At 40.9% G+C, this 21,117-nt stretch overlaps 1 protein-coding gene across 1 annotated transcript; it reads left to right on the top strand.

The window, feature by feature from the left end:
- The first annotated feature begins 15,987 nt into the window (after nucleotides 1-15,987).
- On the top strand, nucleotides 15,988-19,828 carry PPP1R3C (protein phosphatase 1 regulatory subunit 3C). Its single transcript, XM_005144040.4, has 2 exons — nucleotides 15,988-16,122; nucleotides 17,577-19,828. Exons 1-2 carry the CDS (start codon nucleotides 16,109-16,111, stop codon nucleotides 18,520-18,522), a joined length of 960 nt encoding a protein of 319 aa, XP_005144097.2. The 5' UTR covers nucleotides 15,988-16,108; the 3' UTR covers nucleotides 18,523-19,828.
- Nucleotides 19,829-21,117: the final 1,289 nt, after the last annotated feature.

The raw sequence follows: 21,117 nt of genomic DNA, 5'->3' as shown, positions 1-21,117 counted from the left end.
AGCCCCCTACCATGGGCATAGACACATCCCACTAAATCATGCCACCCAAGGCTCTGTCCAGCCTGGCCTTCAACACTGCCAGGGATGGAGCATTCACAACATCCCTGGGCAAAGGATCCTGTTGATCCTTTTTTTTTTTTTTTGTTATCTGGACAGCTCATGCAGCACAGCTGCTACTGTCTTTCTTGATACTGTCCGTGTATGGAAACTTCAGTGTGGACCAGAATAGCTAGCCCTTGCATTGTAGATGGGAACGTAACACCCAGCCATTTTTTGTGGTCCTCTTGTAAACAAAAATATGTGCAACAGACAAGCACTGTACAGAAGTTGGCCTTATCTGTATTTGTTCCAAGATAAATGATATTGCTTGAAAAAATATATGGAATGCATGATAGTGAATAGGGATCTCTAATTGTAGGCAAACAAATTATTTTTATCATTTTAGTTAGTTTTGATGCAGCCAACAAGGTTTCTAATGTCAACCATGTATTTAGAGGGGTGCAGAGCACTGTAGAATTTAGGACAGTGTACACAAAAGAGTACACGAATGGCTCAGGGACTTTCTTCTCTATTCAGGCACTTTAGACTATAACAATATCTAATAATTTTGCTAGAAATACCAGTTTTCCATTCTATAGCTAGATCCAGTGACCTGAAAGCAGTCTCTTTGGTGTGGCAAAGATCTGAGTGACCTCAGACCCAAAAGTGCATACCAAAAGTGCAGACTTTTCTTATCAGAATGACTGATATGTGCCTGCCCTTGTGCTACTAGCATTTTATCTGAGACAGAACAATCACAGTAGGAACGCATCAGGAGGAGGTCTTAGGAATCTTCCAATTTAGCCAAAATAGCTTTTAGCAAAACAAACTTGGAATCAAATATTTTTTTTTCTGAGCTATTCTGATTTGGCGTCTGCTCAGGTAACACAGAGAGGGCAGCTCTGCAAAGTTGGGTTCACCTTATAGACAGTATGAACTAGAAACTGCCCTTTGCATCTAAGAGCACAGCAACACCAGCTTCTGGGGAAGAATTGCTTTGGTTATAGTAGAGAACTCCTGTAGGTGTAGCCCACTTTGCCTAAGAGCTGAAATCAGTTATTTTTTCCTCAGGTGCCCTAGCTATGCCTAGCAAAGTATTGTAATATTTTGAGTAGTCATGCTGACTTACATAGAGAGACCTGCATATGGAAAGTTCAATAACATATCTAAATGCTTTGATAAATAAGCCAACCAGCTGCCAATCCCTTTGGGATCAGAAAGAAAACCAAAGGCTTTGCTTCTGGGCCAGGCAGTTCTGCTGGGGGAGCCTTGAAGCTCTGCACTGGCAGAAAGGATAGAGAAAGAAATAAATCTTACTGTAGATTCCCTTGGCTAACATTCCTCAGTACTGTTTTATTTATCCATGGACAGATTTATAATGTACTTTGATGCCGAGCTCATAAAATTCTTAAAAGGAATGTTTAATAAGCACTGAAGAGAAGAACCAGTCCTCATATGAAATTGGAGACATTATGCTTCAGCACAGTAAGAAATTAAACAAGTGCTCATGCTACTTACATTGCTGGAAAAAAGCAATGGGAAACCATGTTGGCTAAACCTAAATTATGCATTAACAGCTGCCCTGAGACCACTCTCTAAAGCAACAATCTCATCAGTCAAATGTCAGCTTGGAAGCAACAGGCTAAGAGAAAGTGTGAGCTCATCCCTCACAAAGCTGAAGTGCCAGCACCTGAGGCCACCACAGCTGCAGGCTGCAAGCTGCTTGTGAGGCAACAGGATGGATGGAAGATGGACAGGGAGTATGGCATTGCTGTATGGACTCTCAAGCAGGATATATATAGCTGTTGTGTCTTTTATATGGAGACATCTCACCTGCAGAGATGGTCAAAGAGTTCACTGTAGTAGATGTGGTAAAAGTGTTATCTCAAGAATGAAAAAGTAATTAAGTAAAAGGAGACATGCTGCAAAGTGATATTGGAACCACCCAAATACTTATATTGGCAGGATGGAGTAGTCCTAACCTTGCTATTATTATTGGTCTGAGCATCAGAAACACGTGAATTCCAAGCTGTGCTCCTGCACAGCCCAAGCTCATAGCGTTACTCAAGCTAGAGAGCTGTATGTATGGACAGAAGTCAGCTCAGGACAACACTGAAACTCATCTTTTAGGAAGGAGTCTCAGGAGCCAGATGTGACCTTTAGTTACTACAGTATTCAGAAATACTTCATTGCAGAGAAACAAACCCAAGATTGTCTATGTTTGTATTTTGAAATTGCCCAGTTACTAATTCTTTTAATTTTCTAAGTTACACTTTGTCCAAATACTTCAGACAGAATATTTATTAGCAGTTATATTTTTCTTAGGCAAACTGCCAGTGTCCTCTTTTAAACCTCTGCTTCTGTTCCAGCTGATCCCAGCACGAATGTGAAGGCTTAGGTTACTTCATACTCCCTAGACAGAGCTTCCAAACTTATATTCTGTAAAAGCTTGATATAGCACCACTGTATCTATACTGGGAGGAGTTGTGTAAAGCAGCAGGATATGTAGTTATTGGGAGTACTGAGAAATTCTGCTGCTTTTTTATTTCTGATGCCAAACATTCTAATATTGTCTTGGAACACAGTTGGTGCCATTTGGAAACTCTGACTTCTCCTCACTGTTCAGGGAAAAAGAAGCAAAGTGAGGAGAAACCACTGTAAATATGATGTGCATCATGTGTCAAAAAGTTTCAAATCAGAAATTTTGAATCAGTGAAAAGACCTTGATTTTTCATGTGCTTTTGTTTTGGTAACAACTGCCTTAGAAATATGGCTAACAAATTACCTTGGTCTTTTGCAAAACACTGGGGCATGTAAAATTAATGGATAGAAACATTAGCATAAATTTTAACCAAGAATCCCAAACAACAAAAAATGGTGAATATATAATAAGTCTTGGATTATTTTTTTTGGGGGGTGGTGGTGGTGATATTTCCACCCGTGTGTGACAATTGTTTGCATTTTGTGGCTGCTTTTTTCCAGTGGCTGATCCCAGAGAAGAGAAAGAGCTTCCATAATTTCTTGGAATTTTTACTGGTGTTTTCACATTCTGCTTTTCAACTCGGGGATCTCTAGAAAGCTTACTAGCAATTTTCCCATCAGCTATCAGAAGGCTTTAAATCATCAAGAGATTAACAAGGAAAATTATGACAGAAACAGAGGAACACGGTTTTATGGTTGCAGCTTAGCTTGGGCAGGTTGTGTTTTTCTGTCTTCAAACAAAAACTTGACATGGACATTGATATTCCAGGTTAAGTTCAGAAGGAATTTAAAGCCAGGCCACAGTGACCTGCAGGGACTTCTATATTCTTTCCCTTTGCTATATGCATTTGCCAACTTATATCTCTCCCCAACATTTATCTATATGAATCTGACAGACTCCTATTTTTAAATTCTTTCTGAATTTAATGTAGACCCTATCCTTTAAAAGACATGTTGTACATTTGAGCTGCTGAACTGGAACTTATTTGCAGCAGACCAACTCAAAAGCAAACATTGCTTTTGCATCTGACATATTAGCTTATGTTTCTAATAACACAGTTACAGTGAGGCATCACTTTGGAGCTGACAGGCTACTAACTTTTTAAGCTGCCTCTCAGCTGTAACTGAGAACCTGACTGCTCTTAGTTGACTTTCAGGGCAAAGAAGTTAATCTGAAGTCCTACTGTGGCTTCAGCAAACCTCTTTGACATGACCCACAATAAGTAGAAAGACTCAATGAATCAATTCTTCTGTCTTCTATTAGCTACAGGTGAAAGGAGGCAAGATCAGATCTGATTCCTTCCCCCCATCAACTCACGCAAGAATGAAAGGTTGAGTTCCCCATTACATTCTCTCCAGCAACCTGCCTTGCCTCAATTCAGTGATGAGTTTTCCACTGTGGAACATTTGTTGTGTGGATGTGTGAGCCCAGCCCCGAGGCTGGCACACACAGCAGCTAGACATGCTTAGGACTGGCACAGTTCCTCTGACTGCAGGGACAAAAAAAGAGCAGGAGGAGGAGGAATGGGATGGCAGGAAAATGTGCCTCTTCAAATGTCATGTACCATTTTAGCTCTCACCTTTTCACAACATTTGTTACATCACTTGAGGCACAAGGTGAAAGGAACACAGCAAAGGAAGGTCAGTGGCCAACATCACCTCTGAATTAGAGACCCTGTGCTTCACACCGCTCAAGGACACATTCCCCCAGTGAGGAATTTCTGCCAGAGTAATAATGTTTGGATAAAATCAGATGTGCCTACAAAACACTTGCAGTGAAAATAGAGAACTTATGAAGGTTTAAAATTTCCCTTAATATTTAGACAATGTATGTAAATAAAAAGATTTTTGCTGAATTCTCTCTTGGCACATGTTACATTTAAATTATGACATGTGATAGGATAAAATTAACAGTGTGAACTGGCAGTGCTGTCTTCCAGTTCCCCTTTGAGGAAACTGTAGGGCACCATAGCAAAGTGCTGTGTCAGTACCCATTCTTGGACACTGCTCAGAGACAGCACAAAGCCTCTGAGATGCAGAGCCTCTAGCTCAACTTACTTCCTAGCCTGGCATCCATTTTTTCCATAACCATTTTATCCTGCTTTCTGCCTGCTACTCCAAGTTAGACTAACTTTAATAGCTAATTCCAGATGTTCTTATTCAAAAGCATTCCCTGGCAGGAAATCAGTGCCCGATTTTTCAGATGGAAAAAAAGAAATCAAACTAAACATTTTCTCAGAAGGAATGCTCACATCTCTCTTATCCACACTAAATCCATGCATACATCAGTCATCCCACCACCTGCCTTCTGAGCCAGGCTACCAAAGACAAATTTAAGATGGATGAGTAGTCAATTATCTGCAAGAATGAAGTCTCAGTGGGTAATTGAACTCACCTACTCATAAGACTTAAAAAGGAAGAAAACTGGTTTTATATATGATGCTGTGTGTCAGCAATGGAGTCATAACACGTTTCAGTAGTTTCACATTTCAGTATGCTGAGTCAACAGTTAAGGTATTGTGCTGCATAGCAGTGGCTCAAAGAATTCTGTTGTAGGTTGGCTATATGTTCTTGGAACATACATAGTATAGTGTATCTGTTAGTCTCCTTCCCTTCCTGCTGGAAAGTTTTGCTCTAGTTCCTTGTTTCAGATCTTTTGACCATATGACTCTCTTGATAAGGCATGAAAACATCATCATTCAGCTGCGAAACTTACATCAATATTAATCTGCAGGGAGCAGCAGATTTGCTCAGCTATTCTGATGAACCACTTCAGCAGATGAAATAAATATTAGGCATCACTTCTTGAATCTATGCTAGGTTATTTATGGTGTTTCTTTTCAGCATTGCAACAGATGGGTGTTGGTTATCACCAGTCAAGCTGATTAAATTCTACTGGCACAGACGTACAGAAACCCACGTATCAAAAGGGATCTTTTGCTCCATTAAGTAGTTGCAAACTATTGTGCCTGTGGAGATGATGCACAGTGGAAGTAGAATTGTCTCAAAGCTCAGAACACATCCCACTAAATGGCATTCTAAACATCTCCCTGCTCCATCAAAAAAAGACTGGTAGTAGGAGTTTCAAGTGGGAGTTTCCACCCTTGTTATTACTTGCATTGTAGGGTTTACACACTGAGTGTGGTAACATTGTTCAGGGAAAGATCTTCAGGAGTATAATTATTCTTTCAAATCCATATGGATAAAGAAAGGAAATGATTCTAAGAACAGAGGACCTCAAAGACCCACAATGCAGGAGGAATATCTCTGTTGACTTGGCTGAGAACCAATCATTAGAAACGTCAGCCAGAGAATCATGGCAGGGACTTTATTGATATGGTAACAAGTTGTTAATCACTTCTCACTAGTTAGATGTGTTTACTCTGGAGTAGGTCTCTTTTATTTTTTTTTCAGAAAATCTTCAATTTTATTAGGTGCAGTTGTCTTTAATCAACATTGCACCCAACTCTAATAAGTTCATAGAGTTTAAACAACATAGAGATTAATGCCTTTTGACAAAAATGATAGAAAGAAGGTTTTGCTAATCCTGCCTTGGACAGAATGACCTTGACCTGCAACAGGGAGTGATTTGCCTTCATTTTTATATATGGTTTTAGTAAAAAAAACAGGTAACAAACATGAATTTGGAACACAATTTACAAAAGCTGTAGTGTACTATAGACTGTATTATGTATTTTTGAAGTTCTATATGCCATTGAAAAACACAGAGGACAAAACTAATGCTGTATTACCTGTAAAGCTTACAGAAAGGTATGCTAAAAGTAGGGCATACTGGAAGAGATATTACATACCAGTAAGTCTAAGGCTGATCAAGATGTTCTGATTTAGAACAAGAGCAATGTCAGAAAACATGATCATGCTCCTATGCACAGCATCTTTTTATAGAGATTAGTCAAGAATACGTTTAGACTTGTGAAGCTTTCGGATGTAGCATATGAATCAGCGATCTTGGGTTTTGGATGAACAGATAATGAATCATTACTTCTCTTCCTCTATCTGTACCTATGTTGTGTTACATAAAGGGGCCACTATTTTATTTTCTGGTATTATACCTGCAGGGCATTCATAATCTGATTTTGGAGCCAACAGCCCTGATAATAAGGTGTCATTGCTGAAACAGAGTCATTCCATTGACCAACACCTCATCCCACTTTCAACACTGCTGTGCTGTGACTAGCAGAGAAGTTGCTCCTTAAATACCTTCTTTTGGGGATATTAAATACAGGCTGCATGAATTATGAATATGGTTATTATCTGAAGAAGCCAAATGTATAATGTGTGATGGCAGTAATAAAATGCGTGCATCATTTCTATGCTACCATTTTTATACAGAGCTAGAATTAAGTTTTCCTCATGCTCAATGTCCTTATGACTACCCTGAGAAAAAAAAAGCTACAAATGGAGCAACTTTCTTTCCCTTGAGGGATGGAGAGTTTAAAAAAGTTAGCATTCTGGTTTGGATGGAAACAGATTTATTAACCTTTGTTTTGTAAACTGTTTACTTCCTTCCATTCCTTCTCATGTTCCCAAAGGACATAATTGCAACTTTCTCTCACAGAGCCATTTGATACGGCTAGGCACTCACTAGCTCAGTAAATAGCTTGCTCCTGCCCTATCAGAGGCTGCAAACTACCTTTGCTGGAATCCACCTCTCTCAGCCTTCCCTGTTAAGAGCTATATAGCTTTGCATACATAGATAAACTGCAGAAAACCATGCAGGCTCAGGAACTGATGGATTTTCCCTAACCCATCAGAATCCAATTTCCCATCAGAATCCAACTGATTTTTCCCAACCCATCAGAATCCAATTTCCCAATCCAACTGATGGATTTTCCCTAACCTATCAGAAGGACAAGAATGCCATGCCATCCATGCTATATGTTATTTTGTGTCCCATCTCATTCTCTGGGAAAGGATCCCTGGTAGAACTCCTTCCTAAAGACAACAAAGCAAAAAGTTTGGGTTTGTTTGGCTGTATGTTTGTTTGTTTTTTAAACCCTTATGTTTTTGAGAAGTACTCTGATGAATATTTATTCCTCTGATTCCTCTGAACATTCCAAATTTGTAACAAAAAATTTCTAACTACACCTTGTTAAGAGAAGCTTTTTTTCTTTTTATTAGTTCAGGAAGAAAAACAGATTTCCTTTTCCTCTCCAACACACTCTCCTTCAAAGAAAAGTCCTTAAGTAACTTCTCATACCTTTAAATACTACATTTTCAATAGTAAATATGTCAGTGCAGTGAGATCTATGCCTTTGCAGTAGAGTGCAAGTGAGATGAAGTCAGTGCATGAGCTGTGCTTTACTCAATGAACAGGGTCTATCCAGTTGCCTGGTTAACACAAAGTGACCAAAAAGAACTGGCCAGGAAGGATAGGTATGGGTTAGATTAGCATTTGAGAATGGTGGTGGTTTGAAGCAAATTTTTCTTGATGTGGTGTAGACACAGTGTGGTGAAAGAGCAGCTGTGATTTTTTTTTGCATTAGCCGCCCTTTTAATGGGCTTCAGAAAGAAAACCATAAAAGCTGCCAGCCTGAATGTTTAAGCAAGATGAGGTAAAGTAGCAGTGAAAATCTTAGTGGCTTTTGCTAAGCTAACAGGGCAATAAGCCTTTGGTAATACATGAGGGGAGATAAAGTGGAAGCGTGGTAAACCAGTTTATTAGACTTGGAGCCAGAAAGGATGAGAATGTGAAATGGAAATTGACAGCATGAGAAGTCACACAACCAAAATTGATTAGAGTAAGTGATAGGAAGATGGAATCGGCAACATGTGTGGAAATAAGAGATGTAGAAGGTATTAAGATGTGGTGTCAGAGCAAAAATCTTGAAAGAGGTGTGAAGTTCTCCTGTCCATGACAGCAAGCAAAGTGATTGGTTTGTGTATCAGCATTCTGAGGAAAACTTTTGTTTCAGTTTTACACGTAAGTGTGAGCATCTGTCATTTGAAAATGGAGACAGATGTTAAATCAAAAGTTCTGAATGCCTGAGGGAAAGATTGCAATAGTCTGTTTACAGAAGTGCAATATCTATTCCATAGATGACTGAAATAATGTATGAGAGAATGATTTCCAAAACTGCCAGATTTGGAACAATGAGCGATAAAAAGAGAATCCCCAGTCTACAAATAAAATGTAATTTATTGTATGCCAAAATAGCAATGTCCAGTTTTGGGTCCCTCAATAAGAAAGCTTCATGGACTAACTGGGGTGAAAGCAATGGTGAGTCCTCAAGATAGGGGACTGGAACATTCTCAAGGTGAGGCTGAGGGAGCTGAGCTTGCTTAACTTGCAGAAGAAAAGGTTAAGTAACAGTGGGTCAGAGTGCAGTCTCCCATTGCTGAAAGTGGGAGAAAGGTAGAGCCAGATTTTCCCCAAATATGTACAGCAAAAGAGGCAGTGGTCATAAGCTGCAGCAAAGGAATTCCAGATAGATAAATGGAAAAAATTACAAGAGTAATTTAGTACTGGCACAGGTTGCCTAGAGAAGCTGTGGACTTTCTGTCCTTGGAGGTATTAAAAGCTCAGCTGGACAAGCTGGACAAGCAACCTGAGCAGCCAGACGTAACTTTGAAGTTAGTCCTGTTTTGAGGAGGAGACTGGATCAGATGACCTCAAAAGGCCCCTTGCAACCTCTGTTATTCTATGAGTAATTCTCCAGAGAACCATGCAAGATTTTTGTCACTGATTAAACTCATTTTAAAGATTGCAGACTTACTGTGAGCGTTATTGCATATATGAAGCAAGCACATTTTGACAGTAAACTCTCTGTGTTCTGGGAAGCAGCATCCAAGAATAACCCAAGGAAACCAATTTATTGCAAAAGGCCCCAGATTTTTCTACACTCAGGGTCCAAACTACTTTGCCTCCCATTATAGGGTGACACAAGACTGAGGCTGTTACAGTACTTGGATTTAACAGCTTTATTCCTTCCAGCAAATCTAAAAATAAAATTAATCTCTGCATGAAATATGATCCCTGTGAAACTGGGGAATATATATACAAACACACACCCATATATGCTGTGCATCCAGAAAGAATAACTAGGTCAGATCCTAGGAAACTGATTTTATGACTGAAGTGATTAGAAATTAGACTAAGTATGAACAAGAAAAGGCTCATTCATTTCTTAGACCTATGCCATAGGGAAGCTTATTCCCTCCACACAGCAAATCCAAGAAAACTTGGAACAGAATTTCACTGTACTGATATCCAAGCCCTGTCTTCCCTTGTGATACACAAGACAAAAAGAACCTTGTAAAAAAACCTAAAATACAGGAATGGATCATGTCTCTTGGGTGGCAGAACAAGAAAACGAGCATTATCCAGACCTTTTAAAAGCCTCTAAACACTCTGGATGAACATATTTTGCAGATGTTAGCTGGGCTACTGTCAGATAGAGCAATGCTCATTCAGAATGAAGGTTTTCATTCAACAGAAGTGTTATGGGAATGATGATCATATTGAAAAATCATGTGGCTCCTGCAAGGCCCTAAAGAATTATTTACATGTGGATAAAGAAATCACATTTTTGCTTGAAAGATTGCAAAGAATGAGAATACTTCCATGTAATTGATGGAAGAGCCTTCAAACAGCATTTGCTTTGTCACACAGGGCTAAACATAAACACAAATGCACAGAGCATCATTTCACTTACTGTTTTCTTTGGAAAAGACTCAGAAGATGTCATTCCTCCACCTATGCCTAGGAAAAAAAAAAATAGAGAATAAACACTGATTATCTGTACACAGAAACATGATTTCTATTTATGAAATGTTTGGTCACAGAATCTCAAAGTTCAACCTTCTTGGGTGAGTGGTTGAAAAAAAAAACCCATAAAAAAGAAACCAACTTAAAAAAAAGATGAAAGAAATGTAGTTTCAAAGAAATTTTGCATCTCTTTAAAACATTTAGGAGGGTCTTTGCACTATATTTATCTGGCCTATATTTATAAGCCAGATTTATACTCATGTATAAAATAAATACTCATATATAAAATACATGTATGCGTTCTGTACTCTCTTATTAATGTTTCATTGGAAGTTCATATTATTCCAAGAATAAATACTTACATTCATGTTCTTCCTTCTTTCAGTTTTTCCTTCCCTTTTTACTCTAAGTAGCAATAATTTAGAAGTAACATGGCATTGCCTTTATTTCATCTGTTGCTTACTACATATAACCAAAGTAACTATACTTCTAAAAGGCTTCATTTTGCATAAAAGCTGTTTAAGGGAATCTTGCTCAAAATATCATGAATTTAATATAATCACATTACACAAAACATTTGAGCAGCCTGAGATACATTTTCTTGCTTTTTCTATGTCAGTTGTTTCAGAAAGCAATGTACTTCTCTTGCACTATACATTTCCAAAGTAATGACTTGCCTACCATTTGCTAATCTATCATTAATCAGTCTTAATAAGATTAGACATTTTACATCAATTTCTAGCTTCTAATTTAGTGAAAAAGTTTCAGTTTATAGGAATTTAAATGCCTTAAATTTAAATGCCTTTGATTTTAACCTTGCAAAGTTCTGAGACTTGGTGGCTAGCAAGAAATTTTGATAACGACTTAAAAAGAACCAGACTTCTAGCCCCTGCCAGTGCTTGAAGAGTCAGGCCTACACTGTATCTTTGTGAGACTGATTATCCTTGTAAGTGCTGTAACAGAGCATAAACCCCATCCATCTCTGCATAATTTCTTCGTGAGTTTGGCTGTGGGCCCCTTGCCCCATTCTCTAGGGCATGAGTGCATTCTGGTGGGCTGATCTGTGAAATGGCATGATTTCTGCAAGCAGGAAATGGATTTACTGTCCTGTCCAAGCTTTTTAATATTGTCTAATAATGCAGTACCTAGAAAAGTTAAACATTTCTGAAAAATTACTATTCCCATTCCCAACTTTATGTAATTTTGGCTTTTTTTAATTTTTTTTTAACATTCTTTCTTTCAAAATTAAAAGTTTATTCCAAAGGCAGCATATTCCAAACAAGCATGATTTAGCAGCAATTTTATCCTAAATGATACCCACAAAAAATGCTCTTAGAGTCTCCCAAAGCATAACAGTATCATCAGATAAAAAGGAGTTTTGTGGGCATTGGAATATTCTTTTCCAGACTTTCTCTGATATATCTGTTAAGAAGTACTTGCAAGTTACTCTTTTCCTCTTGGTGAAGGGATCCTAAAGGCAGGAGTGTGTTAAGTCTGGTTGAACCATGAGGAATGGGGTAATAAAAATTCTGAAAATATCAAAAACTTATTTGTTCCTCATGAGGACTGTGCCAATACCAAAGAAATCCCTAAAACAACAACGGAATTTCCCAGGACAAGTTTCCTCAGTTTATATTTGTAACCACTAGGAATTTTCAAAGTTCACCAAAGCTCTGAGAATCAGATAAAGAAAATAATCTTCTATGAAGACTGTATAAGACTTCTCACTGTATTTCATCAGATAAATCACCAATTTTAAATTTCCAAAGGCTCACAGGCTCAACTCAGTTTGTACTTTACTAGCCTTGCTATGTACCTGAATAATTACTATTTACATCACAGTCACACTGATAGAAACCTGCTGCTCAGCTTCAGAGGTAATACATGTTTACAAAGATTAGCCTTAGTAGCAGAGAGCAAATACTGAACAGAAGAGCTCAATTCAAGAAGAGGGAAAAAAAAAGGCTGTTGTAAATCTTGTGTGAGAGCACTGTCCCCTGACCTAACAGACCACGGCTATTATCACAGATATTCATTCATTAACACTGTGCTTCACTCACAGGTGTTGTGTGATGCTGCAGGAACCAAGTATGTGCAACCCAAAAGAAGGCGGATGTTCTCTGTTTTCTAGTTACCCCAGTATTTTGCCTTTGGCACAGCAATTGAGTTTAGTCTCAAGCCCAAACAAAGTCAAAACCTTCCTTGTTAAATTGCATACTATAACTGCCTTGAGATAGCATTGCTCTCCTACCCTGCAAACAGCAATGATTTTTCAAGGGATGCATTACTATGCAAGTGAAATAGAGACTTCATTTTTTTTCCCTCTGGACTTTTTTTTCCTATGAATATGGTCATGATTTAACTTTGCTCTGAGAAAATGCTTATCTTTGCTTCAAAAAGATACTTCTTTTCTTTCCTCCTGGAGCTGTGCAGGAGGACAGCAGAGAAGCACAGCAACCTGAAAGTAATAAATTCAGAGTAAACCACAAAAACCTTGACTAATTATGCAATTTCAAAACATGGAGTGAAAAGAGTAACTCTTTCATTCTACTCTGCCATAAAACGACCAGAGCCAACAAATGACCAAAGCAGCCGAATGCTACCCGATAGCTGACAGAAACACACAGTCACCCATTATCTGCTCTCAGAGATGCTGATTGAAAAGCATTGGTTAATGCAAACAGGTGAAGAACAGTGAGACCTGGAGGGCTGGCTGCGTATAAAAGCATTCACTGTGGAGCTAATTCCATATATTTGTCTTTGAACAGAACAGTGCAAACTCAATTGCCTGCTTGTCACCAAGCAGGCTCTGTGAACTCCTTGCAAAGTGAGCCTGTGCCTCACATCGCCTCCAGATCATCTAGGCTGCAACTATTTTTGAAAACATACATTTAAAGTTTACTAAAGCTATGGTGACTATGCTAAAACTGTATTTACTATAACTAACTTGTTGCAATTAGCTTCTTACAATTAAAGTACAATGTTTTCAGAAAAAGACAAAGAACTAGTCTAGGTGGTCAATTTGGGTTTCCTTGTTACAGAAGCAGCTAGAGGTACAACGCCCTTCATGGGGCTTGACTTTATAATCAACCCTGCCTCTTCAGGGAACATATTTCTGCCGTTGCTTCTATGTGCACCTACAAATGTCAGGAAAGCTGATATGCCAACAAAGTGCTGTCAAATGCACAGTAAGACAATGATTTATTTTTTTTCTCCAGTGCTCCTATTTTAGCAGCCCTATTTGAAAGGTAGGACAGACAGATCTACTTTTTAAGCTGCCAATGACAGGAGAGCTGCTAAACCAAAGTAACTGGAAACCTGAGTCCTCTATAAAAAGCACAACTAGGGAACCATCACTTACAGAGCAAACCGGCGTACTGCCTCAGATAACCCTGTCGGTTTGCCTCAACGTGGAGACATCTCCTTGGATGAGGAAAGAGCTATCCTGGCTCACCACAATGCTCTCTGCTTGTATTGGCAACCGGAAGCTGGGACACCGGTCCATGCCCATGAACGTGCTCCAGGTTTAACAAGCAGGCACGAAGCTGCTGTATCCAGTCCATATTTACTGAGTTGGGCAATGATCTGTCCATGGAAGGCTCTGTATCTCACTACTGATTTGTTGTTTTGGTTTTTTCCTAAGCATATCACCTTAAATAATCTTTCATGATATTTTCCAAGTCAGGTGAAACAGGTATTTTAACACAATAGGAACAAAATGTTTCATAGCAGTAAACAGTGCCATGAACTACTACATGGTAGCAGAAATACACATAGCAAAGCCTTGAGGTGACTTCTTTTGTGCAGGCTTTAAGCATGGAATAAAATAATATCCCAGGTCTTATTTAATGCCTGCACATAGGTAGTGTGATACAGCAGCCCCAGCTGCTGCTCGTGCTCCCCAGTAATGCAGCAGCTGAGCTAAGTGACAATGAGAGAGAAGCAGAATGGACAAAGATCCAAGTATCAAAGGCTCATAAAACATTTCCAGAGTTATTCACTCACCTTTTATAATGGGTAAATATAGCAGATTTGTTAAGTGCCAGCCATGCACCCAATCCTCCCTTATGCCCATGGGAAATGTTGGGACCTGCTTACTGCTGCCACACAACTTTCAACTGCTGCAGTTGAAAGCTACTTGTAGCTCTTCATAAACAGAAATAAACCCTTTGCAACTAGTAAGGCTTCCAGAGCACAGGTACTGTTTTCTAGCTCTTTCCCTAGGCAAACTGTGAGAAAATATTATCTACCTTTGAGAGGAAGCTGGCAGTCACCAAGAGAGAAGAAAGATGGAGAAGGGAAAGGAGAAGAGGATGTGAGCAGCAGGGATGTGACTTGAGAAGCGGAGAACCGGGGAAGGTCGTCCTGAATAACTGGCGCCAGAAAACAGAACAGTACTTTCCAAAACCTTGTCTGCATTGGCAGCTAGTGCTTCAGGCTGCATCTGTGTGACAGTGTCACGTACTGGCACGAAAGGCAGGAACTTCAGTCACCAATGGACTGAGTTAAGAAACTGGAGCCTTACTGTCCTATGAATACTTTCATTATACGTACAGAGCCAGTGTACAGATCCATGTGCCATGCATCAGTCAGCAGAACTCTTCTCTCTCTATCCCTGTCATGACTGGTTTTTCTCTCTACCTCTGTGCAGCTTGAATTCAAAATGGAGGTGTCCTCATCACCATGCACCATGCTCACATGCTCACACACTATCTCCTAATAAACTCTCACACAAAACAGTGGAGCTTTTAATGTTTTTTTTTTCCTCACAAACCAAGAAGAGAAAAATAATGTGTGTGAGCCACAAAGATCTTGTGCAATCTGTTCGTCACTGTAAACCCCTTTGCTTCACAGACAGCACAGGGCTTTCAGCTTTTTCTTTGTTCTATGAAACTATGTTCTCAGAAAATCACAGTTCACAGACTCCATATCATAGAATCATAGAATAGTTAGGGTTGGAAAGGACCTCAAAGATCATCTAGTTCCAACCCCTCTGGGCTCTCCCTGTCCCATGGGCAGGGACACCTCCCACTAAACCATATCACCCAAGGCTTAATCCAACCTGGCCTTGAACACTGCCAGGGATGGAGCATTCGCAGCTTCCCTGGGCAACCTGTGCCCATGCCTCACCGCCCTCACAGTAAAGAACTCCTTCCTTATGTCTAACCTGAATATGTATCACATCTTCTAGAATGACTGCAAGTCATCTCTTTGGCCTTGAGAAAGAGCAGATAGCCCAGAAAGATGACAGTGAAACTGTCAATCCACATAAGACCTAAAAGCCAGTCAGCAGCCAGGGCGTAGTCTCTGAAGAGCAGTAACTCAGGGATGGACCTTCTCTGGGCAACCCACAGCCTGCACAAAACAATGTGCGCCGCCCGTGGGCGGTCCACCCCTCCAGCATCCGCAGGAGGCTTGTCAGCCTAGTGGATCCTGCTCGTAGGACCTCCTGGGAGGCAGGACGCAAGCAGCAGCACGGCGTCGCTATTGCTAACGCTGCGGGCGCTGCGTGCTACTGACTTCTGTCCCCTTGCTCCAGAAGCAGGCAGTAGATAGAATGCAGTACCTATGGCAGGGCCTGTCGCATCCTGGGCCGGTGCACAGGTCACCAGGTGGAGGAGAGGGGAAAGGGCACCCGGGGTGCCCCTGCGGGGGGAGCGGCACTCAATGCTCCCCCGCCAGGCCCGTTGCCTGGCCGGTCGGGACACGTGAACCGGCGGCAGCCACCGCCCCCCCGGCGCGGGCCCGACCAGCGGCGGGGGCCGCCCCTTGGCCGCCTGCCGCGGGCAGGGCGCATAAAGGCGGCGGCGCGGGTGAGCTGCGGAGCAGACCCGAGAGCAGCAGCGGCTGCGTGGTCCCATGCACTGCAGCAGGTAAGCGCCGCCAGCCCCGACTGCGCTCAGGTGTCCGCGTTATCCCGTACTTCTGCTCCGGTTTGTCAGTAGGTGCGCTCCCCCACACCCGCGGAAACTGCTCTGTTCTCCTGCCCTGCGCCCGGTTTACAGCACCTACAAAACCGTCCTTGTACTTGTGTAGCGCCTGTCAGCACTGCTGAACCCTCCACATCTCGTGCTGGCAGTTCATTTGTGCCTCTCCTAGCAGCCTGCCTTTTCCAGGCTGTGCTGTTGGGTTTGTCGGTTGGGTGGTTTGCTGTCCTATTGCTGGGTTTTGTCTCCTTTTTTGGTCTCCTCCCTCTCTCTTCGGTACTGCAAAAGCTTAGCAGTTGTCCTAGGACCTGGTCACAGAAATTAAGAGTACTATTGAAGCCCTTGTGCCTTTCCTATTAAAGCAAAGCAAAATGTGGTAAATTTGATGCTGGTGCTCTCCTTGTCCTACTGATTATGGCAAATACTGCCACAGGGAGGGGAAAAAAAAAAAAAGAGAAGCAGCAAGAGGCCAGTGCAGCTTCTGCCTTTTTTTGGCAGGGCTCTGGAATACCAGTGGGAACCCTGGGAAGGAGAAAGCCGTTTATTTAAGTGACGAAGCAAAGCTCTGCCTTCCCATGACTCAACAGAAGTCTGCATTTCTAGCAAGGGCTGCAGCCTTCTCAGGAGAAATGTGCTGCAGTCGAAGCCCCTTTTTTCAAATAGTCAAGCTAACTGGCTTTGAATGGGCCATGCTCTTGCACAGTAATTGTCATTTTCTACATTCTTCCCCCCGTCCCCCTCCGCCTTTCACTCAGCAAAGTTAACAATGCAAGAGCTTTGTTACCTAGACCCAGGTTAACAGCTCATAGAAAAATACTTCCAAAGGTGCTTTAGTTTTTTATTCATCCAAATTAATCAAAACCCAGAGTGCCTAACAAATGCACATAGGATTGTTCAGAGCTACAGCAATATGGGTTTGCATCAAGGTACACAGTATCCCATTTGATGCTTGCTTAATATAGTGCTGTCTCTACTCAGAGATGAAGCAACTGTTTCAGTTTGCTGGAACTTTTATGACCTGTCTCAGAGTCTCTAAAAGGGAAGCTGAAGTGGAATGAGCACTTCTACTGCAACCATTTTGCTTGTTACTAGGATGTTATTTTCTGTATTTTCAAGGAAATGTGTTTAATTAGCAATCACTAAAAGCTGTTTCAGAGATTTGGAAAAAGCAAGCAAGACTACATTTGAATTGAGACAGTTCAGCATTAGCAAGAAATGATGGAATAATGACACCCTAGTTCCTTAGCTTGAACCGTCAATTTTAATTTAGGCTGCATTACTTAAAGCCATGCAAAGACAGGGTCATGAATAATTAAGATAGTTGATGGAGCAAATATGCATTCTTCAGAAGCTTCTTACCTGATGTCACAAATAGCATCCTGTCTTTCTGCTTGTTTCAGAATGATACAGATCTTGGACCCAAGACCTTTGCCAAGTTCCATCATGCCCGTGGACGTGGCCATGAGAATTTGCTTAGCGCATTCTCCACCGCTGAAGAGTTTTCTTGGCCCCCTTGAGGACTGCCAAAGAAACAACTTTGTAAAGAGATTGAAACCCCTCAGACCATGTCTTCACGTGAAACCTGACTCTGAAGCTCAGAAGAGTGACTGGAACCACTCAGCAGCCCGAGCCAAGAAGCGAGTTGTGTTTGCAGACTCGAAAGGGCTATCCCTGACAGCGATACACACCTTCTCTGAGGTTCAGGAGCACTCTGGGTGGGATCTTCAGTTTGACCTCTTAGGCATTGAAAACATAACATCTGGCTTAAAGCTGCATGAGGAAGAAAACTTGATTCTGGGTTTCCCTCGGCCCTCAGCTGACTACCTGGACTTCAGGAACCGCCTGCAGAAGAACTTGGTCTGCCTGGAGAACTGCACCCTGAAAGAGAAGGTGCTGTCAGGCACTGTGAAAGTAAAAAATGTGAGCTTCGAAAAAAAAGTTCAGGTTCGAATCACCTTCAATACATGGAAGGCCTACAGAGACATTGAGTGTGTGTACATGAACAATGTTTATGGCGATTTTGAAAATGATACCTTCTCATTTACCATTGACTTGCCTCCTGCCATTTCCTCTGAAGATAGGGTAGAGTTTTGCATTTCTTACCAAAGTGGAGGTCATACCTTCTGGGACAATAATGAGGGTCAGAATTACAAGATTCTCCATGCAGAGTGGAAGCCCGATGGTGTTCAGATACCATCTGCCAACAAAGACTGTGGAGATCCTCAGCCTCCGAGGAGAGGACAAGAGAGAGTGCCTGATCAACTTGGTAGTCCAAGGCTGTCAAGGGGTCTCTTCCCCCAGTGGCAGAGCTTGGGTCAGTTTGAAAATTCATCATCATATTGGTGATCAGTATTAGCAAGGAAGCATTCTTCCATTTGGCAATGGTGTTATCTGGTTCACATACTACATGACAAAATCAGCTAGCAGGTTTTGTTGGCTGACTGAACAAATAAAATTCACTTGTCTGTGGGACTTGTTAAACTAAGTTATGCTACTGAAGTTCGTAGCCAAACCTTATTCTTGTAAGGAAGGCAAACTAGGATACAGTCAGTGCATATGCCACCTACTATAGAAATAGCATGTCCGTATCTTAACTATATGCTGCTTTCTTTCTGCTGTCGACTCTCCTGAGTCACTAGAAGAGAGACTTGTGACGAAGTATGGAAGGCAATGGTATCTTAGCAAGCTGTAGTAATGGCATGTTTTAGTACGTGTGTGTGTTCACAGGGATGTTACATGAACGGAACAAAATTAATTTTACACCTATTAGGTGTGCAGTAGAGACAGGGTGATGCTATCAGGATGGAGACTTGCTATGACTCTATGTGCCTGTAGCAAAGGCAGATAAGAATGCATGGCTAGGATGTGCGGCTTCAATACAGGTTAAGAAACTTGGAGAGAATAATGGGAAAGTGGGAAAAGAAGAGTTAGGATGTGCTGTATAACTTGGAGATGTGCAGTGTTCTAATTTGTACTTTCCAAAGCTGGTCTTCTAAATCCCAGAGGATGTTCTATGGGATAAAAAAAAGAGGATACAAAACATGATGCAAAGTGAGTGTTGGAAGTGACTGTGGCTTTGAGAAGACAGCTCTGTCCCCATTGGCTTTGTGAATAATAAATGTCTTGCATCTGAGAACAAATCTAACCTCAACTTCATCATCCTACTCATCAGGCAGATGGTAAAGAAAAACATGCCTTTTAAAATTAAAAAAAAACACCCTACATGCCAAAAATAGGGTCAGGTGACAAAAAAGTGATTTGTAAACTTCCCAGCCTGTAGCAGCATTAGATGATTTGATTCATCACCTGATCTTACAGCATCTGATGGGTGAGTGTCCTGCTCTCATTTGCAAAGTCAGTGATGACTTTTCACAAGTGTGACATAGGCAGGGTCCTTCATATTGAAGACAGTGGATTAGCTGGACTTTGTGAAAGCTGTTTTCTTTAAAAGGGTAGGGTTGCTACTAGTTTTTTTTTTTTTCTAGACTGAATATAGGCTTGCACATAAATAGAAAACTATTTTATTGTACCTCATTTTTTGAAGTGTTTCTTTTTTTAGATTTCAGTAAATGTATGTATGTTTTATATCTGTATGCTTATAATTTAGCTTTCTGCAGTGTCAAGCTATAAAGGTGATCTATGTTTCATGCAAGACTTGTGTGAGAAATTGTCCAATACATACTCAGCAGGTGTGAATACTAGCACACATTTTAGCTGTACAGAAATGGTATTAACATCAAAATATAAATCACATTTTTGCCCATTGCTAAGTATAATATCTTGAGTCTGAAGCTACTCTCAGTGCAGCAAGATGATAAATATTAACGTAAAACAAGCCTCCTCCACTAGTTGCACTTTTTCCCTACATAACCCCTGCTGTTATGTGAAAACTAGCCATTTTAAAAATAAATTGTATTTTGATACACCTGGTTGTTATGGTGTCAGCTCAATCTGTTTTGTCAACTTCTTTAAACAACTTCAGTTGTGATACAAGGCCCAACCAGTTTTTGCCATGGGATGTTGCTATGGTATATCTCAGGTTGGCAGCTGACGTTACTCTGAAGATTAAATCCAAGCCCTTCACTAAATGAGAGATCCTCAAAAGTATTCACCTCATGAGTTGTGTCATCTAAAAAAGCCAACCCTGTATCTCACCAACTCTAACCAGAATATTATTGGTTTGATAGATGCTGTCCGGGGTCTTGCTGTGGCATGAGAGTCTGGCATGAGTCTGTCTGGCAGGAGCTACAGCGCACGTGATGTTTTTATAGGTGCATCTACACAACAGCACCGTTTTGGGGCTGTTTGGGACACTGGGATGTTGGGTTTTCTCCTCTTACATCCAGGAACTCAGCTGAACCAAACAACTTCCTGCAAAATAGAGTGTCTGTCTTTCAGCCAGCTATTCACCTTTGATGCTATAGCGTGGATCTACCCTTCCAGTTGCTTAGAATGGAGAAAATGATACATTGTTTCCCAAGGGCTTTGGTTAGACCCTTGCTCCTCCTTGGTGACAATTCAGATCAGCACAGAACAAGAACAGGCTAGCCAGCACCAGTTGCACACCAGATACTATATGTGGAATTTCTTAACACAGCTCAGTGACAAGATCCAGTTTAGTTCAATCTGTTTCAAATGGTTTCAAAACAAGAAATCTAGTTTTAATTATGAAAAAACAATTCCCAAAAGGCAAAATGGTGCTAACAGTATGTTTCTGACCTGGGGAATGAATTCAGAACTTCCACATTGCAAAGCCTGCACTAGACACAGAGCCCTCTCTTTTCCAATGCCATCTACCAATCTCAGACTCTACTCAATAAACACTTTGGCTGACCAGAGTGCTGGAACATCTACTCTATGTCATGTTTTCGCAAGGAAGGTTGGACCAGGTGATCCTTAACATCCCTTCCAGTATGGGATCCTATGATAAGAACTACACTC

Source organism: Melopsittacus undulatus, chromosome 4, assembly GCF_012275295.1.
Source record: "Melopsittacus undulatus isolate bMelUnd1 chromosome 4, bMelUnd1.mat.Z, whole genome shotgun sequence".
In the NCBI taxonomy this organism is placed as follows: domain Eukaryota; kingdom Metazoa; phylum Chordata; class Aves; order Psittaciformes; family Psittaculidae; genus Melopsittacus; species Melopsittacus undulatus.
This window is presented reverse-complemented; position numbering and strand designations above follow the sequence as displayed.